Source organism: Temnothorax curvispinosus, unplaced genomic scaffold (assembly GCF_003070985.1).
Source record: "Temnothorax curvispinosus isolate PA1 unplaced genomic scaffold, ASM307098v1 QBEX01004686.1, whole genome shotgun sequence".
Lineage (NCBI taxonomy): Eukaryota > Metazoa > Arthropoda > Insecta > Hymenoptera > Formicidae > Temnothorax > Temnothorax curvispinosus.
Window position 1 is genome coordinate 93,042 of NW_020214466.1, and position 23,939 is coordinate 116,980.

Genomic DNA, 23,939 nt, shown 5'->3' on the forward strand with positions numbered 1-23,939 from the left:
TTTAATTAAGATTTTTTTTTCCTACAAATTCTGTTAAAATAAAATACAAATAAAGAGAAGAACTTTTTCTTCTTTGGCTCTTTATAATTAATTTGAACTATATTCTATCAAGCAATGCTCCACTATCAAATTCTGTGAACGTACAAGTTAAAAGTAAAAGAAGTTTTAAATAAGAGCAGGATGGTACGAAAGTTTATTTCGTTTTTGTTACGTGATAGGTGTTTTGCTAGATGTAAACCCGTGGGACTAGGATAGCTGAACGAACAGAAAAGAACAGCGTGACAAGAAGCTTTCTTCGACAAAAGAAGTTTTCCTTTTTTGACTCAGCTCCGATAACAAAGGCGATTATTTTAAAAGAGGATATCATTACAGAAATAAGAAATGAGTTTCTATTTAATCATTTTGAAATGAGTTATGCGAGTCTCTTGACATCTTTGAGTGTTCTTTCTCAGATCGAGGAGTGAGAAATTGATATATTTATGTAGAATAGATAAAATAAAAATCTATGTAGAATTGATAAAAATTGAAAATCTTTTGCTATAGTATTTATAGTAATACTGAACAAAAACTCATATAAATATACTGTCTCACTTTTCACCTATGCACCATGTATGCATATACGTATATACATGCATACATGCGTACATGCATAAATGCATACATATGTATAAAATAAAATTAAAAGAGAAATATCAGAATGTACATAAAAGTGCGTTATAAAAAAATCTGGAACGTTATTAAGATATAGGTTTTTTTTCTAACAGTTTTTATAAAAATGTTGGATATTATTGACACGTTTAAAAACTACAAAATTGCACTTGTTATTCTAGCTTCATATCTACGTCTATAATATTTCATGGCTGCCAATAAAATATGAGGTAGCTGCAGAAATATTGCACGTTGTCATATTTTATTTATTGACTAAACGCAAGCAGAGTACGAGTGAACTTTTTGTAGAGTTATTGTAAAACGCTGCTTTACTTTTGGATACCTTGTTAAAAATTTTAAAATAAATTTAGAAATAATTATAATGAGCATGTAGAGGGTATACTAGCGATTTTCTTGCCATTTATAAAGAAATTATTTAAAGATTATTTAATTTTTAATATTAAATGAAAACATTCCACGAGTAAAAATGAAAAAATAAAATTTAGTTTAACTTAACGTGATGTGACAGGAATTTTTAGTTATAAAAATGAAATTCAATATTTATTAACATCAATTATATTTATTTATTCTAAATATATATGATAAAGAAATATACTTGTATAAAAATCGGCAGTTTTTCAAAATATAAATTAAATTTGGAATAAATAGTTACTTATTCAATTTAATATCTAAATTATTATTACCGCTAACGTATCCTCGCACTATCGTGAGATAATTCCAAAAGGTGAATTTCAACTATTCTTTAAAGATTTCACTCGAGAAAGTGACTTCTCTTGTATTTTGAGAGTCGGATCGGTTCTCAAAACGTTCTGCATCGCAAAAACCCCGGGTATTCAAGTAGCTATTGAAAACGCGAACGAAGCAGACTAGTCTTCGAGTTGCGTCTTGAGCGCAATAAGGAATTAAAGGAGATATCTTCTATATCACGAAACGTGACGGGCATTTTATGTTTTAAAATATTTCTTTATTATTGATCAATGTATATTGCAAGAAAAAAAGTGCACAAATTTAAAATCACTAATTTTTATTACCAATAAGGTGATGAAAGTAATAATGATTCTACACGTAAAAAGATATAAACAAGTTGCAAAACTAAATTTACGCGATCTCACAAGTTGGTAAATTATATTACTCGACATTATTTTACAATTTATAAATATGTGAATGTCCAGAGAAGGATATCATTTTTCGATTTGAGCTAATCGGATATGAAATTAATGACTGAATAGTACTGCAGAAATTATGGCCGAAGCTGCATTTAATTTCGTTTATGTAACCCGAATAATTCTGTTACGTATACAATTTTGCAGAATAAGCAGAAACCGTAATAACTTTATAATACACATACAGTTGTTCGAACAGGTTTATATCCTCACATCAAATACAGATTTACGTTGGAATTATAATCGGGATAATGGTACAACATGTGAGGAATTGGACGTAATAATAGCATAAGTCGACTTATATTATACTATTACATAAATTTTATTTTTAAATACTCTTTCTCTCCTATATACGGCAAAATCCTGAATATTATGAATAGTAATATATGTCCTGATTTTTTGCTCTTTTATCTTAAATAATGAAGGTTTTAAACTTCAAATTTATTCTTTCAGACGTATGTAAGCTACTTACGTTATTTACGCAATGTTATTGTATTCAATTTCTCATTTAATATTTTAAATAATAAAAAGATATTGTTACAATACAAGAAATTATATATAGCAAGATATTACAATATGTGAGTTACAATTGATTGAAGCTATCAATGCTATGTTTTGTATAAGAAAGAAATTGTAGCATCTTTTTACAGTAGGTACATATGAAATCGAGCAGTGTCTAAATACCTGATCGATCACTGCTTTATTGAGCTAAAATTGTTATCTAAAAAAATTGTGCTATATTGTTATCTAAAAAAATTGTTCTGCGACTTCGTATGTTTGATTCTCTGATCTACATATATTTCATAGTTTTGACAAAATGTTACATTGTACATAGATAGAGATCCGTTGTTGAGCCATATAAAATTTTTGAATTATTGTTGTTGAAAGTGATACGTGAATGAAAACATGTGATAGTATTTTTATCAGTTTGACAGAACTTACAGATTTCCGATATTGACCCTCTTGACAAAAAAGAACCAATATAATAGAGAGTTAGAAAAGAGAGCCTACTGTGACTTGGGGCGTCACACGAGACGCGTCGTTTCTAAGGTAACTCTTCGAAGTGAAGTCCTTTCCTTTTTCCTTTTTCCGTCTTTGTTCGCAGAATTGCTGAGTGGACGGAGAAAACTAACGAGTACTCTTTGTTTAATTTTATTGACTATGTTTTCTTTTTTTAAAGAAACATTGTATTATTCTGCTTGAGCTCATCGGTATTGCAAAAAATATGTATAAAGTACAGTGTATAACGAGAAAACGAATTCTTCTTTACAAGAAATTATGCGCAAAAAGTTGCTTAGTTTTTTTATGATACACAATATACTGCTATAAAACAAGTCGTAGTTTTTTTTTTTTTTTTTTGAGACAAAATGGAACATTGCGCAATGAAATATCGTGGAAATCTTGGAGATTTTGCATGTTATTCCTCTTGTGACAGTGTTCGATGATTCCGCGATGTTTGAAATGTGATGTGTCCGAAGCAGCTATATCGTGACGTCGAAGGGGATTGTGTGTTCGTTTTAAAGATCAAAGAAAACACTATACTTTTATTATGTTTCTAATTTTCTACATTTCGTGCTGCGTGTCTGACGTGTCTGCTTCTAATCGCGGATCGCGGTTAGTTTTCTCGTTATCAACGTGAAAAGCTCCCGATTAAACTTTTGAGATAAAATTTCATGAGATCGGTGAGTTTAAATCATACGTTCTGCAGAGATGTAATATTTGAACTGTTTTTTCTGTCTTGATAAAAAAGGAAGACGACCGGAGGTACTAAGGTTTTAATTTTAGTAGCGTGTTTCGTATCAGCGTGTAAGATTAATTCGGATTCAGATATAACGATCGATTTTTTACCTTTATTATGTTTTCAAACGGACATTTTCGTAATATTTAAATAAATTATCACAATCACATGTAAATGGATTTTAATAATTATACAATTATGACATTATGCGGAGTGATACATTTTTAAGTAAATAACGTAAATTGCAATATCATAAATATTGCTGTATTCTGAACTTCAATTAGCTTTGTTAGTTTTTAGCCAACATTTATATTTAATTGGAAAAGATATTACTCTTTTTTTCATGTTGAACGTAGCATTGTAACTTACTCATTGCGCAAAATTGCATTGATGAACATCTGTAAAATGAGTATTTTTAACGAGTACATTGTCAACCTCAATTTTTCTATTGCAATTTTATAAAAAAAAAAAAACATGAACGGTTGTCACTTCGCGCCAGGCAGCAAGCAAGGTGAAATCGATTTTTGCCGGTTTTTAACGAAACATTGTCAGCCATTCCCTCAGGTACAATCGAAATTGTTTCCCGAGGATATATCATTTAATACAATGCGTATCAACAATGTGAATTGCAAAGCGTCCGAAAATCTGGCAGGGAATATTTCTACAAATTGCATACGCGTGCTTTTTTGCGGAATGCGCGTATATTTTTAACTGCCGTACGTTTTGGTACTTTGTCCTCCCCTTTTGAGATAAAGTGAAATGCTATTTTTTGCAATATCGTTCGTTTATGGAGATAACGCGCATATCTCACGGAGCGGAAGCAATTCTGTGGGCAACGAATAACTGCCGGGACGTTGGTACGCGTCGCGTGGACTACAGTTTTACCACGTTCCTTCCACACGAGTGCCCTAACGGGAGAGCTCTTTCCGGTTATCGGCGTATGTTTATCGGGACTTTTGCCGGACCAGTGAAATTCTATGCTTGAGATAAGTGCGAATTGAATCTGAATCTAAAATGTTTTATAACATCGTCGTACAATAAAGTTCGCGAATTATTTTATCAGAAGTATGCACATATATTAAAGTAATTATTTTAATTAATTTTAATTAATATTATTTATATACTTGACATTAAATAGTACTAATTTATTAATTAAAATTTGAGATTCTATAATTTCTTCTTTGATACTTGATTTAATTTGAGATCTGGTTATTCGTACTTATTCGATGGTAAAAAAATTCATTACAGTGTTTAATTTATGAATGTGGTACGAATTAAAGTTTTTGTGCAATTTTTGTAAAGCTTCCCACATTTTGTAGCTTTCGGATATTTTTTGTTTTATTGTTGAAACGTACGTGTTATTACCTCCTGATAAAACAATGTTGACAATGCTAACGCTTTATATAAAGCACAATAATAATCAATAAGATAAGAGTAAAAGAGGAAATAAAAGTTAGTGTTCTAAAAAAATTAGAAGAAGAAATAACTTATTACTTATTAAGTGATTGCAATCTCTCTACCACAAGATTTATTTTAATGAACGAATAAAAAAAATTGACATGACGTCCACTCTCGTTTGTTGGTTATCAATTTGTTCGTTTTCTTTATGCATTACCCAGCGTAATTTATTGCTGTGTAAAATGGGAAATTTTAATGAGCTCGAAACTTTACATTCCGTGGAGATTAAAAAAGTTCGAAGGAATTCCATTTTGTACAATTTATTTTATTATATTTACAGTTTTAAGTATATCGTACATAGGATTTAATTAAAAATTTTCAGTTATATCAATATACTATTATAATAAATCGATAAAAAATAATCATCTTATGCATATATTTTTGTATAATAGGTTCGGTTACATCTATTAAATAGCGCGAAATAACTTATGATAATACTTTATCATTTCTGCTCAATTTGAAGCCTAAAAAATATGCTATCTGCATATTCATCGTTTTTCCGACGAATAAATTGTACGTGCTGATTCAACTTTTTCATGAATGCTTTTGAGATAGGTTAATCGTTCGATGGTCTCATGTGCGAAATAGCAAGCTATGTTGGTCGCTTTTTCCGCGGTGCGGCTAGCCCCCGAGGGTCGAATTGATAAAATAGAGCAAAAGCTCCCATCGGTGCCATCTTGGAATGTCCCCTGAAACTGCGGATATATATTTCACCAGTTGGTTTAACTGCGGTTTCCTTAATTCACCGAGAGGCTGTCGTAGTAAACGATAACTGACGTAAACCCCAAAATCTCCCTACGACTTCTTGTCCTCTTTCTTTCTTTTCCTTTTTTGTCCTCTTTTTCTTCAAATCAAAGATACTTTTATCTTGTCGCTGGATACAATCAGATAAAATTGGATAAATTTCCACAAGAACGGTAAAAGACGTGTGTTTCGTGAGTGCATATAATTTGCAGATAGCGAATGGAAGTCACAAACTACACCGGAATCATTTTTGCTGAATGTTATTTAAAGGAGAGCGATGCTTTGATAACCACACATAAGTGTTATAATAGTATCACATCTCACGTATGCGCGGAAATTAAAGTCGATTTCATAATTTCCTTTGTTCGAGCGTTTTAATTAAATTAAGGGATTATTAATTATTTCTGTTTCAAATGGTGAAAATGGCCAGGAAAGTTGTCACAAAGAACACTGTAAATAAGATATAAATGAAGAAGTGGATAAACGTATATTTTATGAATAAACAGCATAATTTCATAAAATAAATCAGTAACTTAAAAATTTGTTACGCATTTTATTAGATACGCATTTTATTTATATTTATATTATATTGTAGTTAACACATAAAACATATTAAATTAATATATAGAAAGAAAATTGACGGAAAAAGATATGTAATTTCACTTGTTCTGTTTAATTTATTACAATACATTTATTATTTATAGAAAAATATATGCATTGCATTATATTAGGTGATTTAATTATGACAGAAGTTATTTTATTTCCTTATTTTATTTCATACATCGATGAAAGTCATCACGTAAGAAGGTACATTGAACCATTTGTTATCACCCATTTCTTCCCGTCTCGTCTGTCGACGTCTATCGTGATCACGGATCGTAATGCGGGTTGCCGAAATTTATGCGATCGAATATCTAACGTGAATGGATGTCAAAGGAGTCGAACACGTGCGGTCGCTGTCTTTTGTTCAGAGGAGATAAAAAAATGACAAATATTGATGACAAAGAATCCTATTTTTTAGACAGTGATTTTTTCGACTGTTCGTACGACTTTGAAATGTGATCTTATTTTTTACCTATCTCAATTTTATTGCTTTGAATTTATTTTATTTATTGATATTGAATGTTCTCTAAATTTTGTACGCATGCGATGACAAAATTGTCGAGAAGGATAATGAAATAAAATACAAGATAATAAATGAACGTTGACAACGCTGTGTGACTGTATAGAAACACTAGAAACAATCTTCACAATTATACGCGAGTACTTGTGATTAATTCACATAACTATATTTTTATTTAACTAGAGTTTTTTTCCAAATAGAGAAATTTCTAAAAATGAAAGGATTAAATAGTTCTCATTCGCGGATCTTGCAATTTTGTAGGAGACAAAAGGTATATAGGAACATAATAAATATTGTGAGAAATTTCAACCCCGATGGCAAGTTGCTCTGCTGTGATCTCGAACTGTTAAAATTGTCAGCTAAAAAGTTTTGTATCGTCATGACATAGATAACTGATGATAATAATTCGTTTTCCCGTAACAACAAAGTACGCATTGAAACTTTAAACTCGCGGCACAGACGGACACGAAATATCGGAGAAAATTTTCGCGGTCTCCCAACGTTATTGTGAGGATAAGATCTACTAAGAATGACGATTTCTTTCAGACAACGGTGTAAAGTTTCCGAGGTATAATTATCCATTGTGGCAACCCTAACTCGTGCTTATGTAATCCCGGATCTCCTTCAAATTTATACAGCTAATACAACCCGGGTGTACGTTTTCACTCCGTATTTATTAACGTCAAGATTATATCGTCCGTATAATGGAGTCGTGCCAAGTCGTTCTGTAACAAAATTTAATAACTAGGATCATAAAGACAGGGCATCTATGAAGTAGAATCAGGGGCTACTACTTTTTCTCATTATAGCAAAAGAGTGAGCGAATACTAAATTAAACAGTCATTTAAATTTATGCGCTGTATGCTGTACTAATATGCGCTAATGCACTGTGCAATTTTTAATTCTAAAATTACACGTCAAAACCATAACTGACGCGCTAATATACATTATTTACTGTAATTAGTTTCAAATTAATTTAAATTTATTGCGCATAATGTGAAAATAAACTCTTATAATCGTTACATTTATTTTTCTTTGATCATTGAATTATAATTATTTACGACTGAATTGAATTGCACCATTTTTTATTATGACTGAGACTTTCCTGTATTTAATTAACGCATAAAATACATAAATAATGACAAATAAAACTTTAAGGAAAAATCTGTTATGGTACCTATTGGCATCTCTTTTAAATATGAATAATGCATATGTGCGTATACATCGTGATATACATCGTCTGCGCCAAACTTTTGATCATTTGCACGAATCGTAAGTAGTTGCGAAGTTAATTTGTTCTTCCAAATTAGCGTTTAAATTGAACATTTTTGTTCGAATGTATATATCATACGTTTTTCATTTTGTACCAGATAGATCATATTTTTCTTTTTTTTTCTTTTGAAAGCTATCCGTATGCAATGAACGTTGCAAATTGTGATGCATGTCCTCTGAAATATCGCGCATGCTGTGTTTTAATGAAAAACGGGAGTAAAAGGATATTCAAATTTTCAACCCAAAAGATTACAACGCTTTGGAATCTGTAAGGTACACTTAAAATTGAATATAATAGTTATAATTGGAACATATAATTGGAAAAAGTGGAGACACGTATATAAATAACTTTTCTATTTTTACATATAATGTGATCAAATTTAAGTTCATTTCATTTAACTACATTCAGCAAACTTATTAGCAAATGATGAAGACCATTAACTATTTTTTGCTGATACACAAAACATCCTAGAAATTATCATAATATAAAAATTAGTAAATTAAGTAATAATCGAGTATACAAATTAGTATTAGCATAATACGTTCATTAGAAACTTAACGATTATAGGAATGCTAATTTTTATTGCAAAATTATTTTTTTAAAATAATTTAGCTAACTTTTAATAATTAAAAAAATTACTTTTAATGAAGATTGTAATTTTCTCTTATCTTTTGCTGCTTCAAGTGGGATAAACAGATATCTATGGAGATGTATGATCTTGTAAGCCTGTAGCAAAAACATTTTTGATCATGCTACGTTAGGGAAGTAGGACGGAAGTAGAATTAAGAATGTGCGTCGCGCGGTAAATGTAGTAAAGAAAAATAATTAACGAGTAGCGCGGAGAAATAAATAGAGCACTATAAAGTAGAGCTAACTGTGGATAGCCATATATATCACGCATTAAGATAGAAATATAGTGCCCTTCTGCGCAATTTTTAAGTGAGTTTTTCAAACTGTACTCGTAACCTTTTACGCATATGTCGGTCATGTTTGTCGTAACTGTCGAATATGCAGAGCATTTGACTTCACGTATTACAAATTTTACGTATTTCCTGCGAGACCAATTCGATATACGTCATGCATAATCCTTACGCCAAGAGCAGTCAAGTTTTCAAACGATTAGCTGTTGTGAATAAAATTGTCCACGTGCTTACGTATATCTCACGCAGGAGACATGACATTTTATCTCCCGGAGTGCATTGAAATTCATAAACCGAACTAGGATTTTCTACTCCACCGCTTAGAATCAACGGATGGCTGCGAGCTTCGACTCGCTTTCCGCTGCTTGATTTTTTAGCAGTCATCCTTACGTCATTCGGAAGTCACGTCTCTCTTTTTTACGTGCAAGAAGAGAGAGGACTACCCTGAAAAAACCGCGGGCGAGAATTTTTATTTAAATTCATCTCGGAAAGAGAATTTTTAAAAAATCGCTCTCTATGAGCTCGTAAAGGCGCTGACTAAATATTCAGTACTTGTGCTAAGTTAATTTCGTCTGAATCGTCCTTAGCAGTAACTTAGATATTCATACTATATCTCTGTTTTTGCTACAGCAATATGCAATATAAATATAGAAAAATCCGGCTTTATATAAGAATTAACGGTCTTAATTGCCACGTACTTGTATTATGAAACGTGACTGTCTGATCTAATCGTGTAATCCGATCTTCATTTTTCAGATACGATGTCTTTATAATTGTTTTATAGATTTGTAATTAATTTTTCTAGAGATTAATTGATTCGCGTTTATCACAATAACGAACATTTGATCTTCTTTAATAGACTTGAAAGATATATATGAGAAATTAATACGTGATATATTTCGGATATCGACATCCAATTTATTCAACTTTATTAATCTGATTGAAACTTTATCAATTAACACATATAACTTTATTTTAGTATCTATATATAGTTATATTTTTCGAATCTATTACTATTTCTAATAATTTCTGAAAATCTGAGTAAAAAAAATACGTTTAGTACACAATAAATTTTAGTATCAAATTATTCTAATGCATGGCATTTTATAGCATTATGAATGGCCAACGAAAAGAGAGCTTATTGCGGTATTATAATATTAACCTGTTATTAAACATCATTATTGATGACATGTTGTTTTGCACGAGACAATGACGAAACGTGAATGATTTCACTGAATACTATTCACGTAATAGTGTACTGATAATATGTGTTGTTAGCATCGAACATCAACTTTGATGAGAAATTTATGTTCCATCACACATTGACATATATGAGTGCAGCCTTATAAAGAGAGTACGGGTTTTCTCTTGAGTACTGTATTAATTAGAGAGCGATCCACAAACGATGAATAAGTTCACATATTAAACAAGTTCACATATTCAATAAATACGTGTTATTTATTGAATTTGTAATGCATCTCACAATAAGTAATAAACGATGAATTCTGATATTTGATAATTTTTATGAACGATCGTTGAATAGAAAGATAATAACGTAAAGATGAAAATACGCGATCTTAAAAGATCATTCTCAACTTGCTGTTTCCTTTCGTTCGAGAACAATTAATTATATACGAAGTAATAAAGAGCTCGCCATTAAGTTTCAATAAATCTACGAGTACGTACCCTTGATGAAATCTACCGCCATTTCAAGACCGTACGTATCCTTGTCGCAGTCATCGAGTATGTGCGCCCCGATCTTAACTCCCGGAACAATTTCTCGTTGATTGAGGATATCCAAGGTGTAGAGCATTGCCTCTAACGCTTGTACACCTCCCTGAGGCATCACGGGTCCGCACGTAAAGGTGTCCTCCCTCTCGTGAACCATCATCAACCCACCCAGCACGAGATCACCTTCGACCACCGCTTCCTTTTTTATTGGCCAGCTAAAGTCATGGACCAGACCGTTCGGTTCCATCGATCGAAATTGGTGACGTCGATGTCTAATCGGATGATGTAGTTCATCGCGAAAATGACTCAAACGTATACTCATGCGATCATCATGGTGACGTAGCCTCACGGTGTCCGTCATCAAATCCACATATTTGTTCAATAACGGTATGGGCGTGATATTGTCAGTCTTCGAGATGTCGATCTTTCTGGCCCATTGTTTGATAGACGTGAAGCGTCGATCGTCGGCCGAGCAGATGCAGCTCAATAGTGCCAGAAGCAGAAACTTCATGACGTCATAATCGGTAAATTATGTTGTTTGTTACTAGTTTCGGGTTTCCGGCACGTTGTTGAATTCGATGTTGCCGTAGCTTTCGCTTGTCCGCCTCGGGCTTTGAATTCACGATGATTTACGTCCCTACTCTTCCTTGGCAATATGAACGGAAGAGCGATATCAGCTTCGAACGGAAGATCGGAGGCCTTGCGCACGATCGACGGAAAGGATGTGCCAGCGCGGATTGAGGGGGATTCGATTGATCTCGCTTTTCGTATTTCATATGTATGACGTATATCAGAAGTGAGCAGCAACTGATTCACAAGTGGAATGTTGCGCCATGCTACTTTCAATTCGATGACACTTTAAGATAAAGATATTATATTGAAAAATAAATCATAATTTATTAAATTAATATTTTTAGATTCTAAAAAAATATATGTATATTGATGTATGTAAAATATTTAATTAACAATACTGGGAGAGGGCAAGATGACGAAAAAATATCCACGATTACCAACTTAATTGGAAATAAAATTTATAAGCTTTACAATTATAATTGAGGCGCATCTTGAGATTTACGCGGAAGGCATGTAGTTTCCTGAGGAACGATATGTCGCGACATATGCTACCAATATGCTAATGTAAGAGGAGAGCTTGAAAGTACAGAGGGACAACATACATGTGTCGCCACGATGCTCACGTAATCTCCCATTTGCTTTTATTATACAGGACCTGTCTTTCCCGGTGTTGCACATTTTGCGACCTCTAGGCTATCACAATTTTTCAACTTTTTTACGTAAAGACTAAAGAATGAAATATGGCGCGTTAACTGTGAGTTTACTCGTCGAAAAATTTGTCGATTTAAACGGCGTCATTTACGCGTAAAAGTTGGAACAGATTTATCGCTGACCTGGATCTTACCGTTGTTCTCATAATTTATCATCTTCCCCTTTGATTCTCGGAAAAAAAAATAATATTTATGACCTATTACGTTTAACACCCTTTTGCTTTGTTTTAACGTTTTATGCTTAATTGGATATTAAAGTATTTTACGGGCAAATGTGTGTAACTGATGCTTCTTTTATTGATTTCGTGATTAATATTAAGCATACATAAACAACAAAACACCTTTGAACGTGTTATTATGCTCTTCTGTATAGAAGGCAAAATACGGATTTATGCGTTAAAAACAATATACATTTAACAATAGCGAAATGAACTGAGTACACATCGTATCTATATAGACAATCATTATCTAACGCCATCAGATTGGCGACGACTCTGCTATCGGGTATTTTGATAGGTCTTCCGAGCTTCGAACCCGCAGGTGGTATCGTGCAAGCCACAAGTTTAAATTGCTCGGTCACGAAGCGCCGCGTTGCATGGCCGAGAAATTGCAGATGTGCGAGCACGGGCGTGCGGTCGCGCGTCGATAACGACCCCGGGTTTCGTGTAATTAAAAACTTCGACGTGGCTACGTCGCTGGAAGTTGCGTTGTTCCTGGGGAACTTCCCGGCTTGCCGAACGATCGTCAGAATCGACGGACCGAGGTCGGCTGTAATTCGTTGTTGCTGAATGTATACCTGTTGCGCGACTCAAACTCCGACGGAAGTTTGATGGCTGCGCTGCACCGTGTTGGAATGCTTTTGCACAATTTCTTTCTGCACGCGGATATGCATTATTACTTACAGGGAATGCTCTATGATCTCTATGAACGTTCAATAGGAACATGACCAAGTGTCGGTTCTAGACGACCTGTTGCTCCCTGTCCCTACGTGATCGGTATTGTACGTGTATAGCGAAAAAGAGGAAGAGAGAGATGATTGCAATCAAAAGTTGGAGATAGAAGTTGCATTATAAATCGTGCAGAGTTTCTCTCACAATCAGATAAATTTGATGAATTTAGAATAGATTTTTCTGACGAAAATTTTATGGCTCAATTACATAGTTATTTGGTATTCTGATATTCTGATATTGTGATAAAGAAAAATTCGTGTTAATTAAAATTTATGATATTTTAACAGATAGTACAAGTTTTATATTTGATCTAGTTTTATATATTGGTTCTCTCTGAAGAGAAACAATTTATCAATTAAGATGTATCTATGAAAGCATCTGTTAAGAGAAAAGGTGTAATAATTCATTACACATTCTGTATATCTGTTTTAATCGCAATTTTCAGCAATTTTCTTCATTATTTTAATGAATTATACCAGTAATAACAATCATTTTATGATATAAACGCAAATTATAATATTTTGATTATAAATTTTACAAATAGCGTAATCAATTATTTTTATGAACACCAGAATTTATGTAATTTCTATATTATTATTAGTGAAAAGTTAATAATTCTCTTGTTATTATCAAATGATAACAGTATAGATATTATTATTATTAATTGAGAATTTATGCAAATGCATTTATCTTCCTACACTCTTTACTTCCTGCATCTCTTCAATTCTTTCTAATAATATTTTGTACGAGTAATGTTATTTTTAACCTGAAAATTCCATAATGTACGGTGTCGCGATGAATATCGTATAAATTACGAAATAGTATACAACAGTTCGGTAGTGATGTCGAAGCGTATATATAGGTACGGGAAAGTCGATTTTGCCGACGGTGATAGGAGCCCCTCGTCTGTTTATTAACGGTGTGCCGTTTTTCGGATGCTAAATTTACGCTGATGATTGCAAACATCTGCTCGTCAAATCAATTGATTTTCACCGTTGGTTTAACACGCAATCACGAGTCGGGATCGGTGATTGTTAGCAATAACGCGCGCGCGCGCAATTTTATAAAATGTTGCACGACACAAAGAGTAAAGCAGTACATAATGAGCGAATAACTAAAAAGAAGAAAAAGAGAAAACAGTATTAACAAACAATAGAAACAATATAATAATTTTGCTCCTACGGTCTCTACAAAGTCTCTACAAAGTCTATTAGTTTTAGATATGATTAATTATTTACGTTTTATAGAGTAGTCGATATTCATATGCATATTATATATAATAATATCATTCTTCTGTTGTTCTAATCTATATTTATGGTAATTAATATAATTTAGTATGCTTATATATGTATAATCATTAAATGGACGACTATTAATGTCATGCAATAGTATACGATATGGCACGTTTCTCACAACGTGAAAGTTACATAATAATTAAATTTGCTTACCAATATACAAAACACATTTCATCTAATCGTTACTGTTTTGAAATGATTTTATTTAAGATTATTTATTCTTTAATATATTTATCGTTATTTGTGATTGTCTTATGCGTAATTGATTATTAAATTAGATAGACAAAGAATAAAATAGATCATAAAGTCGTGATAATTTTCAAACCTATCAGCTATACCGCGGCTAATTAAGCAACGGAGTTAATCGTAATTGCAAACCATCCAATTAATTGATGATTCACCGTATTCGGGCCAAAGTGCGGCAAGGATCTTCATTGAACTTGTATCAAATATGTCACAAAGCGACCGCACAATTCGGCTTAGAACTAGATGAAATATAATGGACAATTTACATCTTACTCAAACTGTCGCCGTAAATTGCTCAAATCTCAATAGGATTCTGGATCGTATTTCCTAAAGTTTCTATTTGGAGAGGAAGACAAAGTTACTTAGCCGTAACTTCGGTTGATACGTACTTCACGCATTTGGAATTTTTAACGATGTGATTTTGCAGAAAAGTTAGATTATGTCCTGATCAAGGTTCGGGGAAGTAATTTACTTGAGATTACACGACGACGCGATAACGTTCGAAGTTATCCAAGGACATACATGTTAAAGTAAGATGGTTGTAATATGTTTCTCGATATAATTTTTTTATTGTAAATAAAGATCGCAGGGTGTGTCGTAGTGAATTATAACAAAACAACTTAAAAGTATAGTATAATGCTAACGGAAAAAAATGTTGTGTATGTCGCATGATATGATATTGCTGCTATATTTTTTTAAATAGCATTTCTTAGTTATAATTAAATTTCCATCTAGAAAATGAATGTCGTACACGGTATATTTGTTGTATTAAATTTAAACTACAAATTGAAAAAGCGCCACGTATAAACTTTCAATTTAATTTTTTACTAGCTAATCGAAAATCCCGTGCACAATAACGGATTGTCAAATTGAACAATTCTATTTAATCAGAATTTATTCACGATTTCTTTATCCGCTTGTTTTAACGGTAGAAAAATTATTTTTTGTCTTGCACAAAAAAACTTGTTTAATCCTTTCGCAGCGATTGTTTGTGTAACTCTCTTTATTAAAAATACATATCTCACAGATATATATTTTGAAAAACCGTTGAAAGAAAAAAATCTGCGTTTACAACGGTAAAACAAGTGATGTTATTTAGTGCACAAAAACGGTCTAAAAAAGTGAGTTGTTTTTTTCTCTCTGCTTAGGTGTTTTACACCTAATATTTCTTTCGTTGTAAATTATTTCCGGAATAAATTTAGATAAATGTATTTGAGTGAAGGAGGGTGTTATAACGGGCAATCGATAACGATATAATACCATAGCAATAAATCGTCGATGTCACATACGCGTGAGATAAATGTGCAATCGAATTGCAAGCCCGAGAACATTTCATCATCAGGATTTCAAAAGGGTTTCTTTGCCAGTTAAAGTCCACCTATTTGATTACTTATTATCTTCATTTGAGGTTTCATTCTGTATTGCGCAAAGACGGTAACATTAATTCAATACACTCTGCCCACATTATCCAACTTTTCCGCGAGGCTTTATACGAATTTCAAGATGCACGTGCAAAAAATTAGAAGCAAGGGTACTTCGCAAGAAGCTGTCATCTCTCTCCTTTCCGTCACTCGTATAACTCGTATAACACGCGGATTACCGGAAAACTCGAAATCGCGAACGGCGGAAAACGAAAGGCAGCATCGGCGGGTGTAATTGGTGACTATATGATTCACAAAATTATCGTGCCGACAAATTTTGTGTCATATTCCGACGAAGATTCTTGATTTACTGCGTTTGTTAGGCCGAAAACGATTTGAAAAGGAGCACGCGCGCGCGTTACTGTGCTGTAGCAGCCACTGACTGGCTGGTGCGACTGCATCAACGCTACCCTCCTCGAACGTATCAACCCTCCTCCCTCCCTTCAATCTCCTCTCCTACTCTGCGACCCCTCTCTTCCTAACGGTCTGACCATTTTCTCGTAAGTCCTTTCTCTTTCCTGTGTCTTGGCGCCCTCTCTTTTCTGCTGTCTCGCATAACAATCTGTATTAATTCACGCCAAACGATTAAATAATGGCTAGGGCACTATTTTAACTTGAAGAGAATTTTCGAAGGTAATGAGATGTTTTGCATAAACTGCAAATAACATCCGCATAGTGTTTGCGAAAAAGACGAGAAAAAAGATTCTAATTAAATTTAAGAACGTAATGCTGCTTCGAAGCTTTGATAACAATACATTATGCGAAAATACGAATTCAAAAGATTCTTTGTTATATTTTAATTAATTACTTAAAACATGAATTGTTATCAATTTCTCGATAAATTAATCACAGATATAAACTGGATTAGTCGGTTCCTGTAGCCAAAGATTATAGAAATGGTAAAGATAAAAAATAATATGTTTACATAATACTAAATCTTAGTTTTTATTTGAATGCATCTACTATATAGTATACGAGTAATGATAAATTTAATTAAATTTTAATAATTATTTCTATGAAAATAAGTATGGTAACTATTTGATAATAATAAATCATATCTGTTTTGGAATACTTCCTTGTCAAAACTCGCATCGTAATTTCGTAGTCCGTGAGGTGAGTGGTCTCGCGCGGCTAAAATACCGCGGTAATTAGCTTACACGGCGATGTATACTGCATGCGGTGCTATCATAACGGAAACAAGCCACCTCGCAACCATTAACGCGTACATCGCCGTTACCTGCATTCAAAGAGAGATGTCTTTTTCATCATACGTTTATAATTTGGTTTCGCCATACACTGACAGGTTATTTGGTTTTCTGATAGTTCTTTTTTCATTCAAATAATCAAAAGAATAGATGAAAATGTTTTTTTTTTCGCTATTTATTTGTTATGCGATTCTGATACGTAACTGACGCAACGAATATTCCGCTGTTGTTTTATTTGCTCTGCAATTATCCTCGCGTTTCGCAAGTTTTGTTGCTAGTACGGCCTTCCGTACAGTTCTTTGATGTGTTTGTACAGTCGAGTTGACCCAAAAAAACGTAACTAATGTGAAAAACAGAGCTAATGTGTGTGTGTGTGTGTATCGAGCAGTTACTAACTGTTCCGAGGTAAAAACTATGCTAATTTGAAAGACATTTGGTTAAATTCGGATAAGACGTAACAAGATTTGCCGTTTACGTTTTACGTTATCAATTATATTTTTGCTACTCAAAGTGACAGTCTCTATTTCTGAGCATTTTCGGAATAAGTAATATTGTTAAACGATAAAGCAAATAATTGAATGATATCGCGATCGGATTTATCGCAGTAACCGCACAACGAACATTGCATTAACTGGTATTAGATCCTTTGCGAAATGTAGCTCCCGATTACATTTTTCGAGATACGGTTATAGGAGGTCCGAGCTGTAACGAGGTATAATCTATCCACGTAATGACCAGGAACAGTAATTGGAGAAAAGTGCAGAACAGGCGAGAGTTGGCCAATTGGAGAGAAAGATTGTTCGGTTGCTTCACAGAAACGTATCGATTGTTAAAAAATCGACAAATTAATTTAATGCTATTTCATTTTATCCACTCGGAGAAATTCGAGATAGAAACGTTCTATATAGTACCCTAGAATCCGAGTCACTAGTATATAGGATGTCGCGTTTAATTTTTGGTGAACGACGTTAAAACTACACGTTAGTCCAATAGCTGGGCTAACCGAGGGAACGATTGGTCCGATTTGGCGCTGCACCAATCCTATACGATTAATTGATCGAGAAATTGAGAGCAATTTCTAGAAATGCGCAACATCTGTTACACCCGCGATAATGTCTTGAAATTCGGCACGTCAGCTGGTTACGACGCGTAATAGTTCATGAATCTATTATGCTGTGCAACCATGCAAAAATGCGTGCGTAGAACCGTCTGGTAGCGTTACCGCGTGAGTGCATAAAACCGTCTGGTTAGCGCACGGTGCTTGTTGAGATTTAATCTAATACTCCACTCTTTAAGACGGGTTTAGTTTTACGAGTATTAAACATGTGAAATTAGACAAAAGGACATCAGCAATGTGTAAAATCAATAAAATTAACACATTCATCGCTATGACAGTCATCGGTGATCGCCAGCATGGAGCGACAGTCAAATAAATACGTCACGTATTATATCTTTGTGCAATTAAATACTACAAATTTACTACTATAAATTATTTAATACTATAAATTAAATGTTTCGTTGTTCTTTATAATGTGAAATAATTCAATTGGCGTGAAGGAAAAGTCACGCAAAATACACTTGGCGGTAATATGTTAAGAGATATCTAATTATACGAGATATAAGTAGTTTTACGATTTGCAATCTGCCACACAAAACGTAAGGATGAGAGTGTAAAGTGACAGACAGCGATCCAACGCGTTACTATAATACTCTTGAAAGAATATTGGATGACTTTTTTGACGTTTTATTTAATCCGCTTATTGGCAAAGCGCATGAGGAAAAGGCAACAGAAATAAAACGATGCGCTATCCGGTTGCAGAACCTAAAGAGTCGCGACTGCACCGAACGGATTGCGAAATGGAGAAAAACGATAGTGATCACGTGCTTGGTGCATCATGGCCGCGGAAAATGGATTAGGCGTGTTTTTGTGCAGTTACTTATGAGATCACGTAGCCGGAGCCGGCTGAGGTGGCTTCGGAAATTCGTGCCGGAAGTCTTATATCTCGGTGATCAATTCTCTCGGGGCGAGCCGAGATAAGTTCGTTAAGTGCCGGGTCGCAACCGTGCAATCGACTGTGATTTGTTAAGAATATCTAAAGCTTTGCCTAGGATTAGCTTTCACCGAGTCGGGAGTCGTGATTTATAATAGATCCTTGTACGTTAATATAACGAGCATGAAACGTGACTTGAAAGATTACTTTTGTCCCATTATTATTCATCCGCAGAGCAACGTTGGTTCTAAATAGCGCTGTGTTATATGTGTATCTTTTATTTTGTCTTTTTTTGAATTCTTGCAAAAACGAATAATGAACATCATATGTCAACTATTGTGATTTTTAATACAAAATTTTATATTTTATGTTTTATATAAGAATATCAGAATTTCCAAGCTAATCTTACTTTGATTTAACCAAACTGTCATCACGCGTACGTCTTTTCTAGAGATAAATTTATATTACTAATTTAATTTAATTTTGTGAATTGAATTACCGCTATTATTGTAATTTATTCATCATGGTACATACCACCGCAGCTAAACATATGACATTGTACGGCTTGTCCTTTCCGCACAAAGTCATATGCTGCATATTCATTTAAGTATACGTCATTTTCATTCTTGCGCTCCATGCAACCATACGAAATTCCTTGCATTGCTTTTAGTGACGAGATAAAAATTATGAAAAAAGTACTTGTAACAAGCACTTTGATAAATACCTGAGGCCGAGCATAATCCTGATAAAAAAAACCATTAAGTATCGCATACTAATTTACGGAAACTCCGGTTTAAATCTCGTTAGACGCTAGTGGTTAATGAATCCCCGTGGTTTTTATTCGCAAAGCTTTTTAAGCCATAATATGATCCTAGACTATAACAAATTTATGACGAGAAAAGTTTGTTGGTTAGCTTTCTGTTCAAAAAAAGAAATACAAATAACTACATGCTGCCTTTTAATGTTCATTTAAAATTTTTAATGCGTATGTTTCTACGTGACATACAGCAACTTCGTGCTAATATTTAGAACAAAGGCAAAATTGATTTTAAAAGTTACTATTGCGAGGACAGCATTTGTTTTGCAAATTAAAAACGTTTTTGCAATACTTGTGCAAGAGTATCAACAGATGTAATATTCTAAACGCCAATTTCGTGACAAACGACTTCCGGCAATGGCGAAACAGTTTTCCGGACATTCGCAGAAAGTGATGACGCAACGGATGAAAGTTTCAAAAAATAGTCGATATAAAGGTATGTTACAACGTTAGTATTCTCGCACAAAGGAAGCAAGCGCACGTTTGATGTTCCGATATATTGGCCACGCGAGCACACGTTTAAATATTCCACCGCAGCGTAGCGTTCCCGTAACATTGATCAACAACTCGGGACTTGTAGGAGAAAGAGAGCAACGCGTTTATTGGCGCTTTCCAGAGAGAAGTTTTACGATACCTAAAATTTACATCAAACGATAGCGATTCGTCGCTTTACTTAAAAATTTCATTTGTAAAAAAGTTTTCAATCGAAGATTGATCAAAGTTTGAATAAGTTTTGTTTGCGAGTTATATTTCTTTACCTTTAAAATGTCTTTTCAAGAATCTTCTCAATATACGCAGTATAACAGATATACATATAATATTAAACATTTCTGAATTGGAATGAAGGATTGCTATTCGCAATGTTGCCGATATCGTTAACATTTTCATAACAATAATAATTAACATTTTAACAAGACAGTTAGAATTTCACAGATTCTTCTCTATTCTTGCAAATGACTCTTTGCTTCGAACGAGAATGCCATTCCCCGGTGGAAATTCTGGTCTCATAAAATTTTCATAAAATCGTTATTACTGCTCACTTCCGTGAGGTACAGCGGTATTCGATTTTGCCATTATCTCCTGCTGTGGTGCCTCAGCTGAGCTGCACGTTGAAAAATGTTGTTTTTGAATCGTTCGTCGGGAAGCAAGTCGTGACAAATTGCTGTGCTCGCCACGAGAAGCAACATTATCTCGAGAGCTCGCGTGCAGTTCGAACGCAAAAACGTACATGTTTTAATGACAACTAGTACAACGTCGTCGTTCACCGTTCAGTTATCAGATATGAATTCTGGTATTTACGAATGTACATCGAATTCGGCAAAATGTTTCAATATCAGTAGCGCTTTCAGTCACAGTTGAATTAAAAAAGAAATGGCAGGTTTTAATTACATTAAATTAGACGTGCATATGTATGTATATGTATGCGGCATGTGCTTTATTTTTTTTAATGTTTGCATATTTTAAAATAATAAAAATGCATGTGATATATACTTTATTAATATTATGAGCCCTGCAGCGCGTCGAGAGTGATGTAAACATATTACTGTTTATTAATATTAAAAGTTATTATTTCGACATAATAATTCTGAAGATCTGCAGTCGGTTTATGACAGTGAGATTTGTAAAGCATGCTATATTAACATTACATCTGCAGTCTTGCGAAACAAAGAGCAACAGCGACTCGACGAAACAAACGCGGCGAAATTACACTTTCGACTTAAATTAGTAAATTTTAGACGTTATATCTTCATTTTATCATCTGTTTGAAATCATCTTTTTGTATACTAGATTGTTAATAAATTAATAATTTTCTTACAATTATCAGAATTATCGTTATATAAATGATTAAATAATTCTTGAAATATTTTTATTTCATAATTTTGTTTTTGTTTTCATATCTATAACGATTCTTTGAACTCTAAATGTCGTCCAAAGTGATATTAATGTCTTGCGTGACGATTGCGTTAGCATAATTTAGCTATACACTCTGCACATGCGGAGAACGAACTGTATCATAGGTAATAATAATTACAGACCGCAATGTCCGCGACGCTCTCAATGGGAAATTCAGCATGCAATATTAATTAACGGCTTATAAAGACCTATCGATTTGAAGATTATCCTCACATACCGAACATGTTGAATTAATTCGGTTTAGCTATCTAGCTGCTCTTGTTTACGTGGTATACCACTTCATTATGAAAATGCATATACTTATATATAGTGGAGCAGTATTTGAACACCCAGTTTTTTTACAATAACTTTATCCGAAAAATAATATTACATGTATTGTATGTAATAAGTTACTTATGGGCATAATTCGTAATTATGTATTATTCCTTCGAATAAAGTTATTGTAAGAAAACTGGGCGTGCAAATACTTTTTTGATCCACTGTATATCCATTTGCGTCAAATTTATCGTAAAGAAAATATTTTTTGATACTATATATAATTATTACATTAATTACACATTAGTATATAATATGTGATTTATGTATAATTACACACGTACATATATATTATACATATTATTACAGGATTTATATTAAGAGTTTTACCGCGAACTGAATTAAGGTAAATGTTCCCGACCCCTATAAGGCCGACCCAATCCATTCCGTCAAGTACTTTTCTAGATAAAGATTAGCTGTGCCCAATTCCGACTGGGTATGCCCCATTACCGACCACCATAAAAATTACAAAAATCTATAGATATCTCTGCGTAATGTAATCTGCGTAGCAGGGAATGAATTATTGTCATGTACGCAGACTTCGATCATAAACTTTACAGCATTTATGATCGAACAACAAAATTTATAATATTTTTTACAGATATTTTAGTGTTCGACAATACACTGACGTTTACGTGTACGGTACTGGGGACATGCAGGCGTTTTGCTGTGTCTAACCTCGACCATCGAATAAATAAAAAAAATGCTAGTTTTTGACTGATTTTTTTTTCCGAATATGGCAATCAAACTGTAACGAACCATTTAGCGCTCGAATTATTCCTTACAAAAGGATTTTGAACGAAATACGGACTATTTAGGCGACCAACAATTTTTAACCTCACTCTTAAGAATACGCGTGGATGGTGACGTGCGGCAAGAAATGCGAAAAAAAATATATCTAATTATTGTACTTACTCATCTGCACGTTACAATCCTTTTGTACTGCACGAATTCCGGAATTTTTCCACTCCACTAATAAACGTGTTGATGAATCGGCAGCCTCGTAAATAACGTTTCACGTCAAAGTGGTCGGTAGAGGGAGCATGGTCGGGCATAGGGACATTTACCTTACGTAAAATATTATTTTTTATTTTTTGTTGTTACTTTAAATATTTATTTTTAATTACAGTTATGTTTTGTTTCGATAACGTGCAAATTTATGAAGCAGTACCTTTGTAGATTTCTTGAAAATTGTTTTGTAAATCACATTGGGTCTACGATGCAATGTAGAAGTGGACATGGTAATTCTTAAACATGTCAACAGCGCAAAGGGACTTCTAATGCAAAAGAGGAAGGTATATCTCGGTGAGCTATTGATAGATTTACTGAAAAATTTAACCATCTAGTTTTTTGACAAAAATTGAATAAATCCGCTTTCGTTCGTTGATGATTTTTGAACTTTCGGGGATTTATTTACGCTTATAAGCCGCTTATAAATCTCTTTTCCGGGAAAGTATCAATAAAACCGATTACGACCATCGTGAATATCAACGAGTTGGTGTCAGCTGGTAGAACGCAAGCTTACAGCGATGCAGTATCACGCGTTCACCGACGGCTATTAACCCAAGTCAAGATTAAATATATGGATCGAATAGGGAATTAATTCATATTCCGCATAGTGAAGATAGTTCACTTGGGTGTACTATCCGTTGAATAATACAACGACAATTTTTCGGATGTTAT

At 33.5% G+C, this 23,939-nt stretch overlaps 1 protein-coding gene across 8 annotated transcripts in view; it reads right to left on the reverse strand.

Annotated features, from left to right (window-relative positions):
* LOC112453783 (metabotropic glutamate receptor 2-like) overlaps positions 1-23,939 on the reverse strand; it is a 120,607-nt gene that overhangs the window by 45,477 nt on the left and 51,191 nt on the right. The window contains exons 1-2 of one of the 8 annotated variants that reach the window (XM_025014721.1): positions 16,194-16,375; positions 10,775-11,461 (exon numbers count right to left, since the gene is read on the reverse strand). The exons of 3 other annotated variants lie outside the window; for them this stretch is intronic. In XM_025014721.1, the coding sequence (XP_024870489.1) occupies positions 10,775-11,330 (556 nt within the window). In that variant the 5' untranslated portion in view covers positions 11,331-11,461; positions 16,194-16,375. Of the gene's footprint in view, positions 1-10,774; positions 11,676-11,994; positions 13,237-16,128; positions 16,376-23,939 lie in introns of those variants that run through there. 4 more of the 8 variants (XM_025014717.1, XM_025014720.1, XM_025014716.1 and 1 more) reach the window with 4 other exon arrangements.